This window comes from Trichechus manatus, unplaced genomic scaffold, assembly GCF_000243295.1.
Source record: "Trichechus manatus latirostris isolate Lorelei unplaced genomic scaffold, TriManLat1.0 scaffold00374, whole genome shotgun sequence".
NCBI lineage: Eukaryota > Metazoa > Chordata > Mammalia > Sirenia > Trichechidae > Trichechus > Trichechus manatus.
The window spans coordinates 100791-119627 of record NW_004444310.1 but is presented as its reverse complement, the minus strand read 5'-3'; the positions used below and the strand labels follow the sequence as shown (position 1 = coordinate 119627).

The 18837-nt window shown below is 38.0% G+C and overlaps 2 protein-coding genes across 8 annotated transcripts in view; one reads left to right on the top strand and one right to left on the bottom strand.

Annotated features, from left to right (window-relative positions):
* MRPS18C (mitochondrial ribosomal protein S18C) overlaps nt 1-5321 on the top strand; it is a 5999-nt gene extending 678 nt beyond the window's left edge. The window contains exons 2-6 of one of the 3 annotated variants that reach the window (XM_004390968.2): nt 403-458; nt 2432-2515; nt 3516-3573; nt 4314-4373; nt 4454-5321. In XM_004390968.2, the coding sequence (XP_004391025.1) occupies nt 403-458; nt 2432-2515; nt 3516-3573; nt 4314-4373; nt 4454-4530 (335 nt within the window). In that variant the 3' untranslated portion in view covers nt 4531-5321. Of the gene's footprint in view, nt 1-6; nt 459-2431; nt 2516-3515; nt 3574-4313 lie in introns of those variants that run through there. The other 2 variants (XM_023725719.1, XM_012559901.2) reach the window with 2 other exon arrangements.
* A 3846-nt stretch (nt 5322-9167) lies between these two features.
* ABRAXAS1 (abraxas 1, BRCA1 A complex subunit) overlaps nt 9168-18837 on the bottom strand; it is a 26305-nt gene continuing 16635 nt past the window's right edge. For 4 of the 5 annotated variants that reach the window (XM_004390967.2, XM_023725712.1, XM_023725713.1 and 1 more), the window contains 3 exons: nt 13956-14040; nt 11546-11660; nt 9168-11088 (listed from right to left, as the gene is read on the bottom strand). In XM_004390967.2, coding sequence (XP_004391024.1) covers nt 10655-11088; nt 11546-11660; nt 13956-14040 — 634 coding nt within the window. In that variant the 3' untranslated portion in view covers nt 9168-10654. The remainder of the gene's footprint in view (nt 11089-11545; nt 11661-13955; nt 14041-18837) is intronic. The other variant, XM_023725711.1, reaches the window with a different exon arrangement.

The window sequence follows — 18837 nt, the reverse complement described above, 5'->3', positions numbered from 1 at the left end:
CTTTTGTCTTCTGCTTCTCTCCTCTCTGGAGAGGATCTGTTATTCATTTTCCTTTTGATATGGCAATGCCTTTCTGTTACTTTTACTGTAAATATTTGCATTAAAATCTGTCCCTAACCATGGAGTGAAGGGAAAATAAATTTCAGGAAGAGAGCAGATGAGAGGTGATATGGTGGGGAAATAATGTGCGCTTTCCCCGAAGACTGGAAAGCACATCCATTTTAAGTCCCACTGTGTCCCAGTCAAAACTAAAGGTTTTAAATCCAGTCATTGTGAGTATAATGAATATAAAAGCCTTCTTTTATATCGTATCTCTTGATTCATCTTGCCTCCATAAAACCAAAAGTATTTCTTTAGCAACACAAAAAGAATTGGTTTGGTGCTATTTCTGTTTAATTGTAGTGCTGTGGAGAAGAGCTTGTTCACAATATAAACAGGCGACCAGCAATGAGGATCTGGTAAGAGATTTTATTCTTCCTATTCATAAGGCCTTCACAACTACGATCAAATTCTTATATCTTAGCTATATAAGTAGAGTTCAACTGTAAGAGAAAAAATAATAATCATCGCTCTAAGTTTGAAAATTGTAATTCATTGATGGCTAGTCACTTAAGTGGATTTTTAAGAGAACTGCTAGATTCCTAACAAGGGTGCTTCTGTAAAACCACATTTTTCTTCCTAAATCTTAAATTTAAGGATATATGATTTGGGAATTAAAAAAGATAGTTTTGGTGGATGGAATAATTATACATAACTGATGGATACAAAACTTAGCTATATGTCAGCTCTTTTCTTAGTTTTGAATTCACAACATTTTTCCTGTCTTCATCTCATTCATCACTTCTGGGGGAGCTGTCATAATAAATGAAGGAACAGAGTTAAAACTTTATACCAGGGCATGAAATGCGTTTCTACTAACTTGCAGATGTGGCTTAAAGTACTAGCACTGGACTTGGGCAGTATAGGTTTTCTTACTGCTTGCAAAGATAATTTGTTTGACGCTAATCAGATTATGAGGAGCCCTGGTGGCTCAATGGTTAAATGCTCGGCTGCTAACCGAAAAGTTGGTGGTTCAGACTCACCCAGCAGCTCCAAGTGAGAAAGACCTGGCAGTCAGCTCCCATAAAGATTACAGCCTAGAAAACCCTATGGGGCAGTTCTGCTGTGTTACGTGGGGTCGCTTTGAGTCTATCGACTCCATGGCACCCAACAACAAGAATCAGACTATACAAAGCACTTAGCACAGTGTTGTAAAGGAAGAGTCACTCGTTATATAATGTGAGCTGGATGTAAATTGAATTAAGAAAGCTTGTTGTTGTTAGTTGCTGTCAGTCAGTTGTGATTCATGGCGACCTTATGTGTGCAGAATAGAACTACTCCATAGAGTTTCCAAGGCTGTGACCTGTCAAAAGCAGATTGCCAGGCCTGTCTTCCAAGGCACCTCTGGATGGGTTCCAGCCACCAAACTTTTGGCTAGTAGTCGAGCGTTTAACCGACTCTTAAGAAAGTTTAAGGAGTTGGAAAGAACCAGAGAACTTTTCTAGTCCCTCTAAGCATACATCTCGATCATCTAATTTACACCATAGTTCAGAAGAGTAAAGGAAGTTACTTTTTCAGGTCACAAAGTCCATTGAGAGTGATGAACGTTATGGGCCTGTTCCTCGGAAAAAGGCACAGTCCTGTTCATATGAAATTTTGCATAGTTACAGGGATCATGGACTTCAAAGCAGTTTTTAGATTAAGAACCTCTGTACTGGAGACAACCACACAGACACTTGGAGGGATGCATTGTGACAGGAGCATCAGAGGCAGTAGTGAAGACAGAAAAGCCAAAAACAGGCTGACAAACATATAAAGTGCTTCGGGGTCATAAAATTGAAGACAGAAGGCCTTTTTATAGTAAGCTACAGGGCCATTAGCACAGCTATTCTTATCTGTTTATAAAGTATAAATATTGATAAAACATCTGATAGAGAAACATGGGGATGGATGAACTAGGAATTATACTGTTTAGTGTATGATATCAGGTGTCCTAAAATAAATTTCTTGTAATTTATAATTTTCAGTTATTTACAATCTGGGCAAACCATTTGAGCAGAGAATCACTTTCCAATCACAGATTTGAATTTTTTTTTCCTTCTATAATCTCTCTTTTCTTCCAAAGCCAGAATCCTCCATGAGTTAATTCCTCCTTAGCTAAACTGAAACAAAATAAAGTGCTTCCATATATACAAGCTCAGTGAAATCTTTAAAATTCTGAATACTTTCAAAAGTGCTTGATTTTTCACAAGACAAGCTGTTGTATTTATTCTTTTTTATACAGTAAGAAAAGCACAACTAATCCTCTGGATGGATTTAAATGTGGTAACCTTAATATTAATTCAAAATGGATGCATTAAGGTACATTATCAGATGTTTTTGTTTATCCTAGCCCATTCCAATGGAAAATCCTTATAAAGAACCTCTTAAAAAATGCCTCTTGTGTGGAAAACGTGTAGATTATAAGAATGTACAGGTGAGATCTTGTTTTACTTCACTATACTTGATTTTAGGGTCTTGCCCCTTTGTGATCACTACTTTAAGATAATTGTCAGTTTTGTAGCAGGCTTTGTGTAGAGGCAACTGTTTTAGCAACTTTATAATTTCAAGGCTGGTTGTAAATCTATATACAAGGTGTCTATTTAAGAAGAGCCCCTTTGCTCTTCCCTTATTTACTATTACTTCAGCTCAATGTTTCTCCTCTTTTTTTCTGTCCCAACATGCCTTATGGGTCTGACATATGTCATTAATAGTCCCTCACTATGGCAGTGATTCTCAGTTGATGGGGGTGAGTAGTTTGGAAAAAGCTCCTGTAGTGAAGTTGATCTCTGCACCTCACCACCCGTATCGATATTTCAAATGTAATTTTACCTACTGTATAACTCTGAGCAAATCAGAAGTGGCAAATTTGGAGGAAGAGAATGGTGCTGGACTTAAGTATACTGACAGCAGTATAAAGTGATAGCTGCCTTTGAGGGAGAAAAAGCAAATTGTAAAAGTGCAACTAAAGTGCCAACAACAGTGCTAAAGAGGTTATAAAACAAAAGTACAGGAAATGGCCCCATGTACTTCAGTACCCCACTATGATAATTCATCTTCATGATTATGTAATAGCCTATCATGATAGATGAAATTATGGAATAGTACCTTGTCATAAGCAGCAGTATTTTAGAAAGATACCTGTGGACATCAAGGAAGCAGCTTTACCGCTGAAAGAGTATCCTGATTAATCTGTGTTGTGTACTTGTATAGACTTTCTTTTGTGACAGCTGGATAAAAGAGCTGTTAACTTTAGTTGATTTGTTATTTTAAAAGAGGACTTGTTGATAGGATGAGCCAAATAGTTATTCATATTTTATGAAGTTTGAAGTTTACTAATAAGCCTTTACGTAACTTGAAGATGGCATATAAAGTTTGACTGTTAAAATTTACAATCATACTAATATAAATTTTTTTCCTCCAAATAAAAAAAACAGCTTTTGTCCCAGTTTATTTCTCCATTTACTGGATGCATTTATGGAAGGCATATAACAGGTATTTTGCTTTTTATTGTAGCAATTTAAATTTAGATAATTTTCTAAACTCCCTTCTCTCATTTAAGATAACTAGCAAATTTTCAAATAGTGCTATAAATCATAATTAGACCAGATACTCAGGGACTGGATTTAGGTGCTCTGGGAAACTCTCTTTTTAGGCCAATAGGATTACTATTATTTTGTATGTCTTCTTATGTTCAGAGATAACTGGGCTGACAACATACAGAAAACTTTGAGCTTTAAAAGAAATTGTGTTCTTGATGTTTTGGAGTGTATATAATCATTCTTGGAGTCCTGGTGGTGCAGTGGTTAAGAGCTCAGCTGCTAACCAAAAGGTTGGCAGTTCTAATCCACTAGCTGCTCCTTGGAAACCCTAAGGGACAGTTCTAGTCTGTCCTGTAGGGTTGCTGAGTTGAAATTAGCTTGATGTCAATGGGTTTGGTTTATAATCATTCTTAAACAATTACTTAAACCAGCTGTGCAAACTATGCCCCACGGGCCAAATACAACCTGCCATCTGTTTTTGTAATAGTTTTGTTTACATAGTGTCTGTGGCTGCTTCCGAGCTAAAACAGCAGGGTTGAATAGTTGCCACCAAGACTGTATGACCCGCCAAGTCTAAAACGTTTACTACCTGGTCCTTTACAGAAAAAGTTTGCTGACTTTTGACTTAGACAGTTGTTATAAATTTTGAATACTGGCATTTTCTTAAGAATGTGTTCCCTTTTTCTTTTATAGGTCTTTGTGGGAAGAAACAGAAAGAAATCACGAAAGCAATTAAGAGGGCTCAAATAATGGGTAAGAACAACTGAACAACGGAGTTGGGCTGATTAAAATTTTGTTCATTATCTTTTATGAAGAACTTTATTTCTTTACAGGGTTTATGCCAGTTACATACAAGGATCCTGCGTATCTCAAAGACCCTAAAGTTTGTAACATCAAATATCGGGAATAAATTATATAAAATTATTACCAGTAAACGTATTTTATAATAAATGGTTTTGTGGTGCTAATACTGATTCAGATTATAAAATTTAACCTTTGGGTAGAAAACTAAGAGGTAAGTTAAATCTTACTGTATTATTTATTAAGAATTTCTGGTTGAAGAACTTTGAAATTTTATGGGAAAAAAGTAGTTTCAAGAATGAGATGAGTAAAGCTTCCCCTCCATACCAGTTAATGTTCATTGAAGAAAACAGGTCACATACTTTCTAAAATGTTAATATTCATTACATTTTACATATCTTGAATCAGTAAAATTGGTACTGTATGGTGTCACATATCTGGTCTCCACATAGCTCATACAATAATCTACCACCGATACTGGCAGTGATGCTGATAGTAAATATGGGAGGTATTGCTTGTGTTGGAATTTTTAGGCCCAGACTCTGTCTTATAAATGAGACATTCATAGGTGCAGGAAGGTGGAATGCATATATAATGTATGTATCCCATGTGACTGGCTGTGGAGTTGAAATAGCTCTGAATGATTCCCTAACTAGCAAATATGTAAGTATGACTTGATAAGAATGAGTCTTTTTGTAGAGATGTTACTTGGGGGATGGATAGTGGTGCTGTCACAGAAGGACACAGCATTTATTCTCGGACTGTTCTATTCTCAAATCAATAGTGTGTCCTTTGAAATAAACTGATAATTTGTATGTAATCTGTTATCAGTTATCTCATTCCAGACATACAAGCCAATTGCCAAAAGATAGACAGTAACTGGCAAAAAAAAAAAAAAAAGTCTTACAAGGACTCTTTTCCTCTAGTTCATTTGATACCCTGAAAGTTGGGTCATCAGTTGTGGAAGTTCAGCTGTCTACTGAATTCAGCAAGCTTACCTATGGCTGAAGGCTTAGCATTGCTCTCTTCAAAGGAGATAGATCATTGTGCAAAGTGTGAACTAAATATTTTGTACCTCTTTAACATTTTAGCAAATTGAGCTTTGTATGAAGGCCTGTTTTCAGATTTGAGTTTGAGCAAGTATGTAAGCAGTCTTTGAAAAGTCTCTTGAGGTACTGTCTTAAGACATTTGCGTATGTTGGCTATTTGTAGCTTCTACTGTTCCTCATCTCTCTAGCCTGAGTATCTAGTTTTGTTCATTTGTTGGTTGCATTTTCTGTCATTATCTATGTTCTATGTGGTAAACTCTGTATGCTCTGGTGATGATTTTGGTTATTATTTTTAATTGTGCTTTAGGTGAAGGTTTACAGAGCAAATTAGTTTCTCATTCAATAATTTATTCAGATTATTCTGTGACATTGGCTGCAGTCCCCGCAGTGTGTCAGCACTATCCCCACTATCAAGTTCCCTGCTTCTACTGATCTGGTTTTCTTGCCCTTTCCTGCCTTCTCATCTTTGCTTTTGGGATGATGTTGTCCTTTTGGTCTCATACAGATGATCGTTCTGAGATTGATCTCATACGAATGATGTTTGTTCTCATGTAGATGATCATTATATAGATGAACAGTAACACCTCATGGCTTATTTTTTCAGTGAAAGGTGCTCTCTGGGAGTGGCTTCAGTTCCAAGTTAGAAGGGTGTCTAAGGACCATAGTCTCGGGGGTTCCTCCAGTCCCTTTTGGACCAGTAAGTTTGGACTTTATGATTTGTTCTACGTTTTTTTCCCACTCTAACTGGGACCTTACCTTGTGATCTTGGTCAAAGCACTCATTGTGGTAGCTGGGATCCATCTAGTTCTTCTGGTCTCAGGCTGGTGGAGGCTGTAGTTCCTGTGGTCCATTATGGACTAATTGCTTCCTTGAATCTTAGGATTCTTCACTCTTCTTTGCTCCGGACGGAAAGAGACCAATAATCATGTCTTCAGGGGTTATTTTTAAATTAGAGGTCAGACTGACAACCCTTTTTCCCCTCCTGCCCCTGTGTGTACCACCACAGCATTTCCTGTGTAACCAGTAAACTACCACCCCAGCATCAGAAATTCATTATTTGCACAAATCATCTCTGGTATTATGCTGGCCTCATAAACACCCCATGGTAATGCAGGTTAACACACAGATGATAATCGTTTCTTGATACTAGGATAAATTTGCTCCCATCTCACTTAGGAAGTAATGGGCAGAGGAGCAAAGGTCAAAGTGTGTGTTCAGCATTTCACCAGTGAGCAACATGTGGTGACAGCTTCATGTGATGTTTATGTTGTTAGGTACTGTCAGGTAGGTTCCGACTCATAGCGACCTTACGTACAACGGAACAAAACACTGCCCGGTGCTGCACCATCCTCACAATCATTGCTCTGTTTGAGCCCATTGTTGCAGCCACTGTGTCAATCCATCTTGTCGAGGATCTTCGTGTTTTTTGCTGACCATCTACTTTACCAAGCGTGATGTCCTTCTCCAGGGACTGATCCCTCCTGATAACATGTCCGAAGTGAGACATAATCCTGCCATCTTTGCTTCTAAGGAGCATTCCGGTTATACTTTTTCCAAGACAGATTTGGGGTTTTTTTTGGCAGTCTATGGTATATTCAGTATTCTTCACTAACACCGCAGTTCAAAGGTGTCAGTTCTTCTTTCGTCTTCCTTATTCATCGTCCAGCTTTCACATGCATATGAGGTGACTGAAAACACCATGGCTTGGGTCACGTGCACCTTAGCCTTTAAGGTGACATCTTTGCTTTTCAACACTTTAAAGAAGTCTTTTGCAGCAGATTTGACCAATGCAATGTGTCTTTTAACTTCTTGACTGCTGCTTCCATGGTTGTTGATTGTGGATCCAAGTAAAATGAAATCCTTGACAAATTCAGTCTATTCTGTTTATCATGATGTTGCTTATTGATCCAATTGTGAGGATTTTTGTTTTCTTTATGTTGAGGTGTAATCCATACCGAAGGCTGTGGTCTTTGATGTTCATCAGTAAATGCTTCAAGTCCTCTTCACATTCAGCAAGCAAGGTTATGTCATCTGCATAACACACAGGTTGTTAATGAGTCTTCCTCCAATCCTGATGTCCCATTCTTCATACAGTCCAGCTTCTTGAATTATTTGTTTAGTATACAGATTGAGTAGGTATGATGAAAGGATACAACCCTGATGCACACCTTTCCTGACTTTAAACCACACAGTATCCCCTTGTTCTGTTCGAGTGACTGCCTCTTGATCTATGTGCAGGTTCCTCATGAGCACAATTAAGTGTTCTGGAATTCCCGTTCTTTGCAGTGTTATCCATAATTTATTATGATCCACACAGTCGAATGATTTTGCATAGTCATTAAAACACAGGTAACATCTTTATGGTATTCTCTGCTTTCAACCAGGATCCATCTGACATCAGCAGCGATATCCCTGGTTCCATGACCTCTTCTGAATCCAGCTTGAATATCTGGCAGTTCCCCATTGATATATTGCTGTAGCTGCTTTTGAATGATCTTCACCAGAATTTTACTTGTGTGTGATATTAATGATATTGTTCGATAATTTCCGCATTTGGTTTGTTCGCCTTTCTTGGGAATAGGCAGAAATAGGGATCTCTTCCAGTCAGTTGGCCAGGTAGCTGTCTTCCAGATTTCCTGGCTAGATGAGTGAGCACTTACAGCACTGCATCCATTTGCTGAAACATCTCAATTGGTATTCCATCACTTCCTGGATCCTTGTTTTTTGCCAATGCCTTCAGTGCGGCTTGGACTTCTTCCTTCAGTACCATTGGTTCTTGATCATATGCTACCTCCTGAAATGGCTGAACGTAACCAGTTCTTTCTGGTATAATGACTCTGTGTATTCCTTCCATCTTCTTTTGATACCTCCTGTGTTGTTTAATATTTTCCCCATAGAATCCTTCAGTATTGCACCTTGAGGCTTGAATTTTCTTCTTCAGTTCTTTTAGCTTGAGAAATGCCGAGCATGTTTTTTCCTTTTGGTGTTCTTTCTCCAGGTCTTTGTACATGTCACTATAATACTTTAGTTTGTCTTCCCAAGCTGCCCTTTGAAATCTGTTCAGCTCTTTTACTTCATCACTTCTTCACTTTGCTTTAGCTACTTGACGTTCAAGACCAAGTTTCAGAGTCTTCTCTGACATCCATTTTGGTCTTTTCTTTCTTTCCTGTCTTTTTAATGATCTCTTGCTTTCTTCATGTTATGATGTCCTTGATGTCATTCCACAACTCTTTGGTCATTAGTGTTCAGTGCGTCAAGTCTATTCTTGAGATGGTCTCTAAATTCAGGTACAATATACCCAGGGTCGTACTTTGGTTGTTGTGGACTGTTCTAAGTTTCTTCAGTTTCAGTTCTAAGTTTCTTCAGTTTCAGCTTGAACTTGCATATCAGCAATTGATGATCTTTTCCACAGTTGGCCCCGGCCTTGTTCTGACTGATGATATTGAGCTTCTCCATCGTCTCCTTCCTCAGATGTAGTCTGATTCCTGTGTATTCCCTCTGGCAAGGTCCACGTGTATAGTCGCCGTTTTATGTTGGTGAAAATAGGTATTTGCAATGAAGAAATCGTTGGTTTTGCAAAATTCTATTATGTGATCTCTGGCATTGTTTCTATCATCAAGGCCATATTTTCCAACTACTTTAGCATTCCGATCACCAGTAATTATCAATGCATCCAGATTGTATGTTCAGTCAATTTCGGACTGCAGAAGTTGATAAAAATCTTCCATTTCTTCATCTTTGGCCTTAGTGGTTGGTGTGTAAATTTGAATAATAGTCAATAACTGGTCGTCTTGTAGGCATATGAATATTGTACCCTTAATGGGAAATTCTTCTAAGTGTGGAGAAGACATTAATTACATCTGCATATACAGCACAGTTGTGGAAAAGACATGAACACATCTGCATGTACAGTAAAAGCTCCTAACCAGCTAACCGGATTAAATTAGGTCTTTATATCCTCCCTAAAAATCATACTGAAGCCTGTGACTCTCCTACTGGTGAGTTCTGCATTGCCAAGAATCATAAAAGAATAGTTACTGTTGGCATGAAAACTAAGTGAATGCTTTGGGAAGACTTGATAACTAGCTTTAAAAAAGTTTTCAAATTAGCTGTGGCTAAGACAACTCAAAGATTGGGGTGGGAGGGTGCTATGAAAATGAAAAACCTACTTACATTTTACACTTAGGCTGTTCTGCAAGTTTAACTTCTTACTTTACTTGAAAGAAACCAAAACTGGTAATTATAAAGGCTGAGTAATGAGTATGATTTACATAGGAACTCCAATCAGTGAACTTTTACTTTTAGAATCCTGGCTCTATACCAAAAGGTTGGCAAATAAATGTACATTTCTACTTTGTTAAAATCTTTGTGATATACGTTCACACACACATACACATATATGTATCTGTATATATACACACACATAACGTCCTTGATTCCGTACTTTAACTAGCCAACTGCTGATCCTAAACATGTTGGATTAGGCTTATGTTAGGTGCTGTCCAGTCAGCTGCAACTCATAGCAACCCTTTGTACAGCAGAATGAAACACCATACTCAAATTTTGTGTAGGGAGGACTTTAGACCAGGGATAGACTGCTGTTTGTGTTGCATTCTAGCTGTGCCATAATTAGGGGATGTCAGATTTAGCAAATAATAACACAGGACACCCAGTTAAATTTGAATTTCAGATAAACCATTAAATTGTCATTACTCATTACTTTCATTTATACATAGCTTTATCAGTTATTTCCTAGATAATATACAAAAATAAAAAGCTGAAACAATGAATTTTTTAGTATATGTCCCAAATACTGCATGGTATCCAGTGTTTCATCTGCCAACCCTAGCCATAATGTACTATTTACCATCACTTAAGGAATAGGAACTTCAATGACTTAGGTAAAAATAAATTTTCATATTAACTTCTTTCTACATTGTGAAAATGTTAGTTTATCTTTTCCAATTCTAAAGAATGCTGTACAAACTTAGAAGAATGCATCTATTTAAACATTTTAGAAGCAAAAAAGGTTTGATTTTAAAAGCTTCTGATGTTTCAAAAAGTACTTTATAAAATACATGAATTAGAATTTATTACTGCAAATAGCACAACATAATAAAAACAATAGAAATGTTTGGCTTTACCCTTCAGCCAATCAAAAATCTCCTTTTTTGCCTAAAAGGATTAAAATGTAGGAGACTGTGGATATTCACCAGAACCCTTCATTTTCTCAATGTCTTCATCAGTTTCTGGACTGCTCACTGTGGATGCTTTTTCTTGGTTACTACTATCAGTATCAGTTTTAGATTGTTTGTTTTGTATCTCCAGCAGCCGTGATTTCTTGAATTGCCATCCATCACCCATGTCTAATGCTTTACGCTTAATTATTTGCTGTGTACAAGCTTGACTAGATTCAGGAACGTCAGTGTATTCTACCATTAAGGTCAGTCTGTCTACCATATCAAGATGGTGGTTGGTGTTACAGCAACTTTTAGAAATGTGCCTGTTTTTCAAAGAGATAACACATGAATGAAGAAATTCAGAATCTGGAAATAGGGTCTGTAAAGCTTGACAAAGAAAAGTGTTCTCCTGAGGTTCCTCTGGGACATTCTTCTCTCCTAAACAAAATAAAATAACAGTTCAATATACAATATTTGCTCCACAAGCTATTATAATTAGCTAGTTGTTAGTACACTTAAAGATTTTAACTAAAAAATTATATCAAATTATCTACAGTGAGAAACACAATATGTACCATCGCAAAATTATAAATTTTTATTAGCAGGCTTTTGTACTGTACTTATATTTTTGCTTTCACTCAGATTTTGTGAAGTCACACAATATTCTAACAGAAAACTAAATTTAAGTTATATTCTTTAATATCAACAATATAGCATAGCTATTGTAATACCATGTTCTTTGTTCAGTGCTGTTTAAGAATAAAATGACTACTTTTAACCTCAAGGTGGACAAATTCATTGTAGTTAGTGCAGTTGGCTCATACATGAATTCAAATCAGTGAGAATTTTTTTTAAAGCTCAAGAAATACTGATGTGTTAACTTGTTATTTAGTACCTGCTACTTGGATCTGTGCTTGTTTTCTCTTTTTAATTTCTTGTTTTAATCTGTTTACATCTTCCAGTAGTTTCTCTACTGCTCTCTCACTGTGTTCCACTTTTTTGCATATACTCTGCAAAATAAGGGCATAGATAAAATTTCAAGTTATGCACATAGTCTAGATTCAAAAATAATATAAAATCTTTGGTAATACTTAATATCAGATACCACTGCCTTTATATAAATTTCATTGTGCTATTTCCTGGAGGAATTCAATAATAATAAGCACTTGTGTAGTGCTTTATATGTTATAAAATGCTTTCCAGATATATTATTTTTCTTTTATACATAGCTTTATCATGTCAGTTATTTCCTTGATAATACACAGAAATAAAAACCCGAAGCAATATTTTAACTCAAAACAAAAAAATACTGTACTATTATAAAGTTAGAGATGCATAGTTACTGTACACATTTAACATTAAGAAACTGATAATAAATGAAAACAAAGAAGAGACTGTTTTACTGTTGTGAAAGCAAACTACTGAAGATGTTAATTCCTGTAAGAGAAAGTACTTTTGAAAACTAGTCTTGCCTTATGTGTCATCAGTTTTAAAAGTACTAATACACTTTGACTAAGTAATTCCATTTTGGGAATATATCTTAACTAAAGAACAAAAGTTTATATAAAAGTATAATATCAAAACAAAAATCACTAATGTCCACTTACAGGATAATAAAGTTATTATAGCCAGTTTTAGTGAATACTTTTTAGGTGTCTACCCAGCCTATTTCTCATGGAACATATTCATTCTGCCCGTAAGAGTTGGCCAGTAACCCCTTCATGTATTTCTGTCCCTCACTTTCACCCTACCTTCCCCCTAGCTGACCCAGGTAGAACCAATCAGATGGTCTCCTGAGAATTTGGAAACATTACAAAGCCAATAGGTAAATCCTAATCTCTTCAACAGAAGAGATGTAAACATAGGAACTGTGCACTAGCCATACTGTGGTCTACCAGTGGATGAAGACACAGAAAGATCTGTAGATAAATGAAGAACGAAACCACTGTGCAGACATGGGAAAAGATGTGATGGCTTTCCAGCTTTTGATTCTAATTCCTTCCTAAAGCCCACAGTTCCTGTGACATACTTCTACATTCCCCTATTTTATCCCGAGTTGGTACTTTTAACTTAAGTGTTCTAATGTACAGCTCTCTGAAATATATTGCCATTAAAAATAACTGAAGACAATATATTGCAGTTATAACTAAAGACTGTAGCAACATGAAAAATGTTTGATGTATCAAATGAAAAATCAAGATACAAATTTACATGGTCCCATGACTGCCAACTATGTAAAGGTGTTTATATATATATTAGGAAAAAACTGGAAGAGAATACGGCAAAATCAGAATTACATTAAAATTGTGCGCTTCTGTATTACCATACATATTTAAAAAATAGCGTGTAGTAGTAGTAGTGTGTAAAATGAATTAAGCCCCTTTCTCTTGGTGTTTTACATTGAAGAGTATGTAGGCCATGGAAATACACCCCTTAGCTCTCTTGTTGGAAGAGCATAGTTGACTCACAGCTTCAGCTGCTACTCTTTTGGATCCACTACTGTTTGCACTTAGGCCATGCTATTCCTCCAGGCTGCTCCTAGCCAATGACTTAGCACAGTGTGGGTATTAGTGCAAGTCCATTCTTGCAGGATGTGGAATTCCTCTAATGCAAACTTCATTTTGAGTACTCCTAAACTGTCTCAGCTGAAATTTTCATAGAATGGCAGTGGAGACTGAGATGCTTCTACCCAGTCTTTCCCACCCCACCCACCCCTCTTCTCAGGTGTCAGACTTGCACTGTAGTCTAAAGGTTCTCCCTGCCTACCTGCTCTACCTACTTTATCCTTCTCAAGCCAATAAATCTCCTGCACATCTAAACTTGTCTTGATGTCTACTTCTCAAAGGACCCAAAATGACACAGTGAGACAGAACTTAATACTGTGGTAGACTGTATTATTCTCTCTTTGTACTGTAAAAGGATTATATATCCCTGCCTATTGCCAGAAGTGACGTGCCAGTTCTGAGCAGAAGTTTTAAGACATGTTGTGAATTTCTGTCAGCCTTCTTACTCTTTTCTGTTTGCTGTGAGAATAGCATGTCCCAGATAAGGGCTGATCCCTTAGCCTGGATCCTGGACTGAAAATGACATTTGGAATAGGAGCAGAGCTGCAGCCAAAATGTTAATGTAAGAATAAATCTCTTTCGTTGCGAGGCACTGAGATTTTGGGTCTTTATTACTGCAGGAATACTGACTGATAGAATAATATAAATCTAACCAAAATGTCAGGTTATCCCTAAAAAATCTGCCAGTAATCGCTGTGATGTGAACTCAAGAAGTGGTTTTTAAGTGTTCTGATAACTTACCCTTAATTCCTCTTGTAACGAAGCATACATTTCATTTATCTTATGTACCTCCTTTAAAGATCCATCTTCTTTAAAAAATTCAGAGCTATAAAAAAGTACCATTTCCTCAGGTAAATGTACAGAACTCATTTTCATGACAAGGTGGAAATGTTATAGTTGGGGAGTAATGAAAGATTCTTTTTACAGGCTTTGTTGGGACCATTAGTTTGTGAACGTGCTTGTATACAGCAAAACCAACCTAAACACCTACTTCATTTGTCTTCACATTAACTAACTTTTTAGCTCCATAAGTACTACTGGCAGACCTCAAAAAAGAGGTTAAGTAAAAATAAAGACTGAAGGATGGAGGGGAATAAAAGATCCTTTTTTGGCAGTTGGATTAGGCATCAATTTAAAAATTGTTTTGATCAAATTTAAGTCGCCAATTTAAAAAGGTGCCGCTATTTTATACACCACAGAGACAACAATGCTAAAAAGGCATGGTTTTTCTGATGCATCCCAATTTCACTAATAAATGTAAAAAAAAGTGTTAGAATGAATGAAACATGGCATTCAATTCCTATACACAGTACACTGCTAAGTACTGTGAGGATACAAAAGTAAATAAAACCCAGTCCTTTATCCTCATGAAGTTTATACATACTCCAGTAGGTATCCTATAGTACTAGTGTTGCTGTTTTGGATATGAATTATTCCTTTACGTAACGGCCACAAAAAAGTTAAACCTAAGCATCCTATAGTATGAGTGAGGGTCTTCGCTAAAGCCTGATTTTTTTTTTAATTTAATATTGCAGTGCTGTGGATTGCTTTTGTGTGGCCTTTCTCGCCATGGTCTTGTAACTCCCACCCAAGTAACTGGGCAGGGACTGTGCAGATAGGGTAACTGTGGCCCACTAAAGGGACTGGTCAGTTTTTGCCATCCCACTGGGCTGGAGGTGAGCCATCCCAAAGGTAGGAAAGGAGAGGAATCCATCACCACTAAGGCAGAACAGCCAGGGGCAAAGAGCATGCCCTTTGGACCCGAGATCCCTGTGCTGAGAAGCTCCTGGAACCCTGAGACAGAGAGCTTGAGAAGTGGTGGCAGAGAAACAATAGTAGGAGACGGCAAGAAAGCTGAGTGCCGTGGGGTGCCTCTGGAGACTTATTGGCAGGGGCTAAAAGAGCTTTGTAACGCTTGAGCAGGGCAGAGGCCTAGGGCCAGAAAGAGGTGTGCCTGTGAGCACAGCTGAAAGAGGCTGTCCTGATGGAAGAACTGTATCCTGAGTGCTCCCGAGCCTGAACTGTAACCTGTTACTTCCCTAACAAACCCCCTAATCATGAGTATCGTCTCTGAGTTCTGTGTGGCCACTGCAATGAATTATTGAACCCAGCAGAGAAGTAGAGAGTGCTGTAGGAGGGACAGCTGGTGTCAAAACCGGTAAACATGGCAGAGACAAGGAGGCATGTCTGACCTCCAACTCACAGTAATCAGCCCTGGGCTGCTGATCTTGATTATCCTTCCCTCTTGTGAAGAGGAGGTCAGACCACTACCTCCATGCTGTTCTTATAATTATCCAGTCTAATTCATGGCTTTAATTAATATTAATTTTACAAAATTTACAAAATTAATATTAGGAGGCGGGGCCAAGATGGCAGAGTAGTCAGATGCTTCCTGTGGTCCTTCTTGCAACAAAGACCCGAAAAAACAAGTGAATTGATCATATATGACAATCTAGGAGCCCTGAACATCAAAGACAAAGTCAAGGAACTGGACTGAGCAGCAGGGGGAGGAAGAGATGGTTCAGAAGCAGCGAGGAGTTGCCAGACCTGACCTGGCCAGCCTCAACACCCTGCAGGCGGGATCTGCTGGCGCGAGAGGGATGAGGCAAGCAGTGGTGTTCGGCATGCATTTTCCACCTCGGGAGAGACCAAGCGGCAGAGTGCTCAAGCATCTAGAACCAGCAAGAAACGGCACCCAATTGGTGAAAGGTAAGTACTAGCATCTTACTTAACTGCGTGGATCAAAAAAAAAAAAACCCTTTTGGGAAGTACTTCTCTCACATTTACCTGCCCCCTCCCTGCTCTGCTCCAGTCCTGGCCAGGCTTCAGGGATTGCTGAGCCACCTGGGCTGGAAGCAGGACCCATCACACACCCTGAGTCATTCTCCCAGCTTTGGAGAGGGAACAAATTAACAGGAAAAAATAATCTGCCAGCTCCCCTAAGCCAAGAACGTAGGACAGGCACAGCCCCTTTGCCTAGGCATAGTGATAAGGGGTCCACGGACTGAATGCCTTTCACCCCAGCATAGACTTGTGTGGGCCCGTTTCAACAGCAGAAGCCCTCATGACCACAATACAACAGGGTATTATACCTGAAGCCTACTTTCATCTGTATCAGCTATAAGGGAGAGTTGCTAAGTCATGATATCTGACACCCTGCCCATTAAGCAGGGTTGTCAACTACCCACATCAGGGGCCTGAGGACTGGTGGCTCCCAGTCCTTGCTAGCCAACAGTATAGAGCGCCCACAGTCCAGCTGCAAAACACACCTACCTACACGCTCTAGGGAACAGGGACACGCCTTCCACCCAGATACTCGGGCAGCAGTTGGCATCCTGCCTTGATCAGCACATGACCCCCTATGGCAGACAGATACCTGTGCCTACTCCAATCACCCCTGCCTGTCTAGGACCAAACACTCAGTGACTGATGACCTGGACATGTGAGCTGAATCGATACAAGAAAAGTAAGTGGACTCCTCAGCTCACATACCTAGTAACAGTTCTAGCCACCTGGATATAGGACTTGAGAGCTTCGAAGATACCAATAATCAAAGTATCTCACATGACCAGCTAATCTGGGCATATCGAAACAAAACAAGAAACTAGGACACAATAAGCAAACATAAAATATAGTAATTTATTGATGGCTCAGAGACAATGGTCAATACCAAATCACATAAAAAGGCAGACCATCATGGCTTCAGGAAGCCACCAAAACAAAGACTCAAGAAACCTTCCGGAGGAAAAGAACTTCTTGGAATTACCAGAGGTAGAATTCAAAAGATTAATATACAGAACTCTTCAAGAGATCAGGAAGAAGATCAGGCAAAATGCAGAATGAGCCAAGGAACACACAGACAAAGCAACAGACTAACTTAAGGGTTATACAACAGCATAATGACAAATCTAACAGGCTGCAAGAATCCACAGAGACAGCAAATAGAAATCCAAAAGATTACCAATAAAATTTCAGAACTAGACAATAGGAGCAGAACTGAGGCAATGGAAGTTAGAATTACTGAGATTGAAGATAAAGCACTTGACACAAACTTATTTGAGGAAAAATCAGATAAAAGAATTTAAAAAAATGAAGAAACCCTAAGAATTATGTGGGACTCGATCTAACCTACGTGTGACTGAGTACCAGAACAGGACAGGATATGAGAATACAGAGAGAATTGTTGAATATTTGTTGGCAGAAAACTTCCCTGATATTGTGAACAATGAGAAGATACCTATCCAAGATGCTCATCTAACCCCACGTAAGGTAGATCCGGAAACAAAGTCACCAAGACATAATCAAACTTACCAAAACCAAATATAAAGAGAATTTTAAGAGAGGCTAGGGATAAACGAAAACACATCCACAAAGAAAAGTCAGTAAAAATAAACTCAGACTACTCAGCAGAAACCATGCAGGCAAGAAGGCAATGGGATGACATATATAAAGCCTTGAAGGGAAAAAACCGCCACCCAAGAATTATATATCCAGCAAAACTGTCCTTCAAATATGATGGTGAAATTAGGGCATTTCCAGATAAACAGAAGTTTAGGGAATTTGTAAAAACCAAACCAAAATTACAAGAAATACTAAAGGGAGTCCTCTGGTTAGAAAATCAATAACATCAAGTAACAACCCAAGACTAGAACACAGGACAGAACAACCAGACATCAACCCAGATAGGGAAGTCACAAAAATAAATCAGACGTAAAACACTTAAAATAGGGAAACAGAGATGTCAATATGTAAAAGATGACAATATTAAAAAAGGGACAAAATACTGTAATCACAGATCTTTCATATGGGAAGGAAATCAAGGCGATATAAAGAAAGAAAAGATTGACTTAAACTTAGGAGAATAGGGTAAATATTAAGGTAACCACAAAGGAAACTAACAATGCTACACATCAAAATGAAAAACAAGAAAAACATAAAGACTCAGCAAATACAAAATCAACAACAATGAAAAAGATGAAAACAAAAACAACAGCACAGAAAATTAAGTGTAACAAAGAAACTGTCAACAACACACAAAAAAATACATCAAAATATCAGCACTAAACTCATACCTATCAATAATTACACTAAATGTAAGTGCACTAAATGTACCAATAAAGAGACAGACAGTGGTAGAATGAATAATAACCACGATCTGTCTATATGCTGCCTACAAGAGACACACCTTAGACTTAAAGACACAAAAACTCAAAGGATGGAAAAAAATATATATCAAGCAAACAACAATCAAAAAGAGCAGAAGTGGCAATATTAATCTCTGACAAAACAGGCTTTAAAGCAAAATCCACCACAAAGGATATGGAAGGATACTATATAATGATTAAAGGGTCAATACACCTGGAAGACATCACCATAATAAATATTTATGCACCCAACACAGGGCTCCAAAATACATAAACACTAACAGCATTGAAAAGAGAAATAGACAGCTCCACAATAATAGTAGGTGACTTCAACATACCACTTTAGGTGAAGGACAGAACAGTCAGAAAGAAGCTCAATAAGGATACAGAAGATATAAACACCAGAATCAACCAACTGGATCCCACAGACATATACTGAATACTCCACTCAACAGTAGCCAAGTATACTTTCTCTTCCA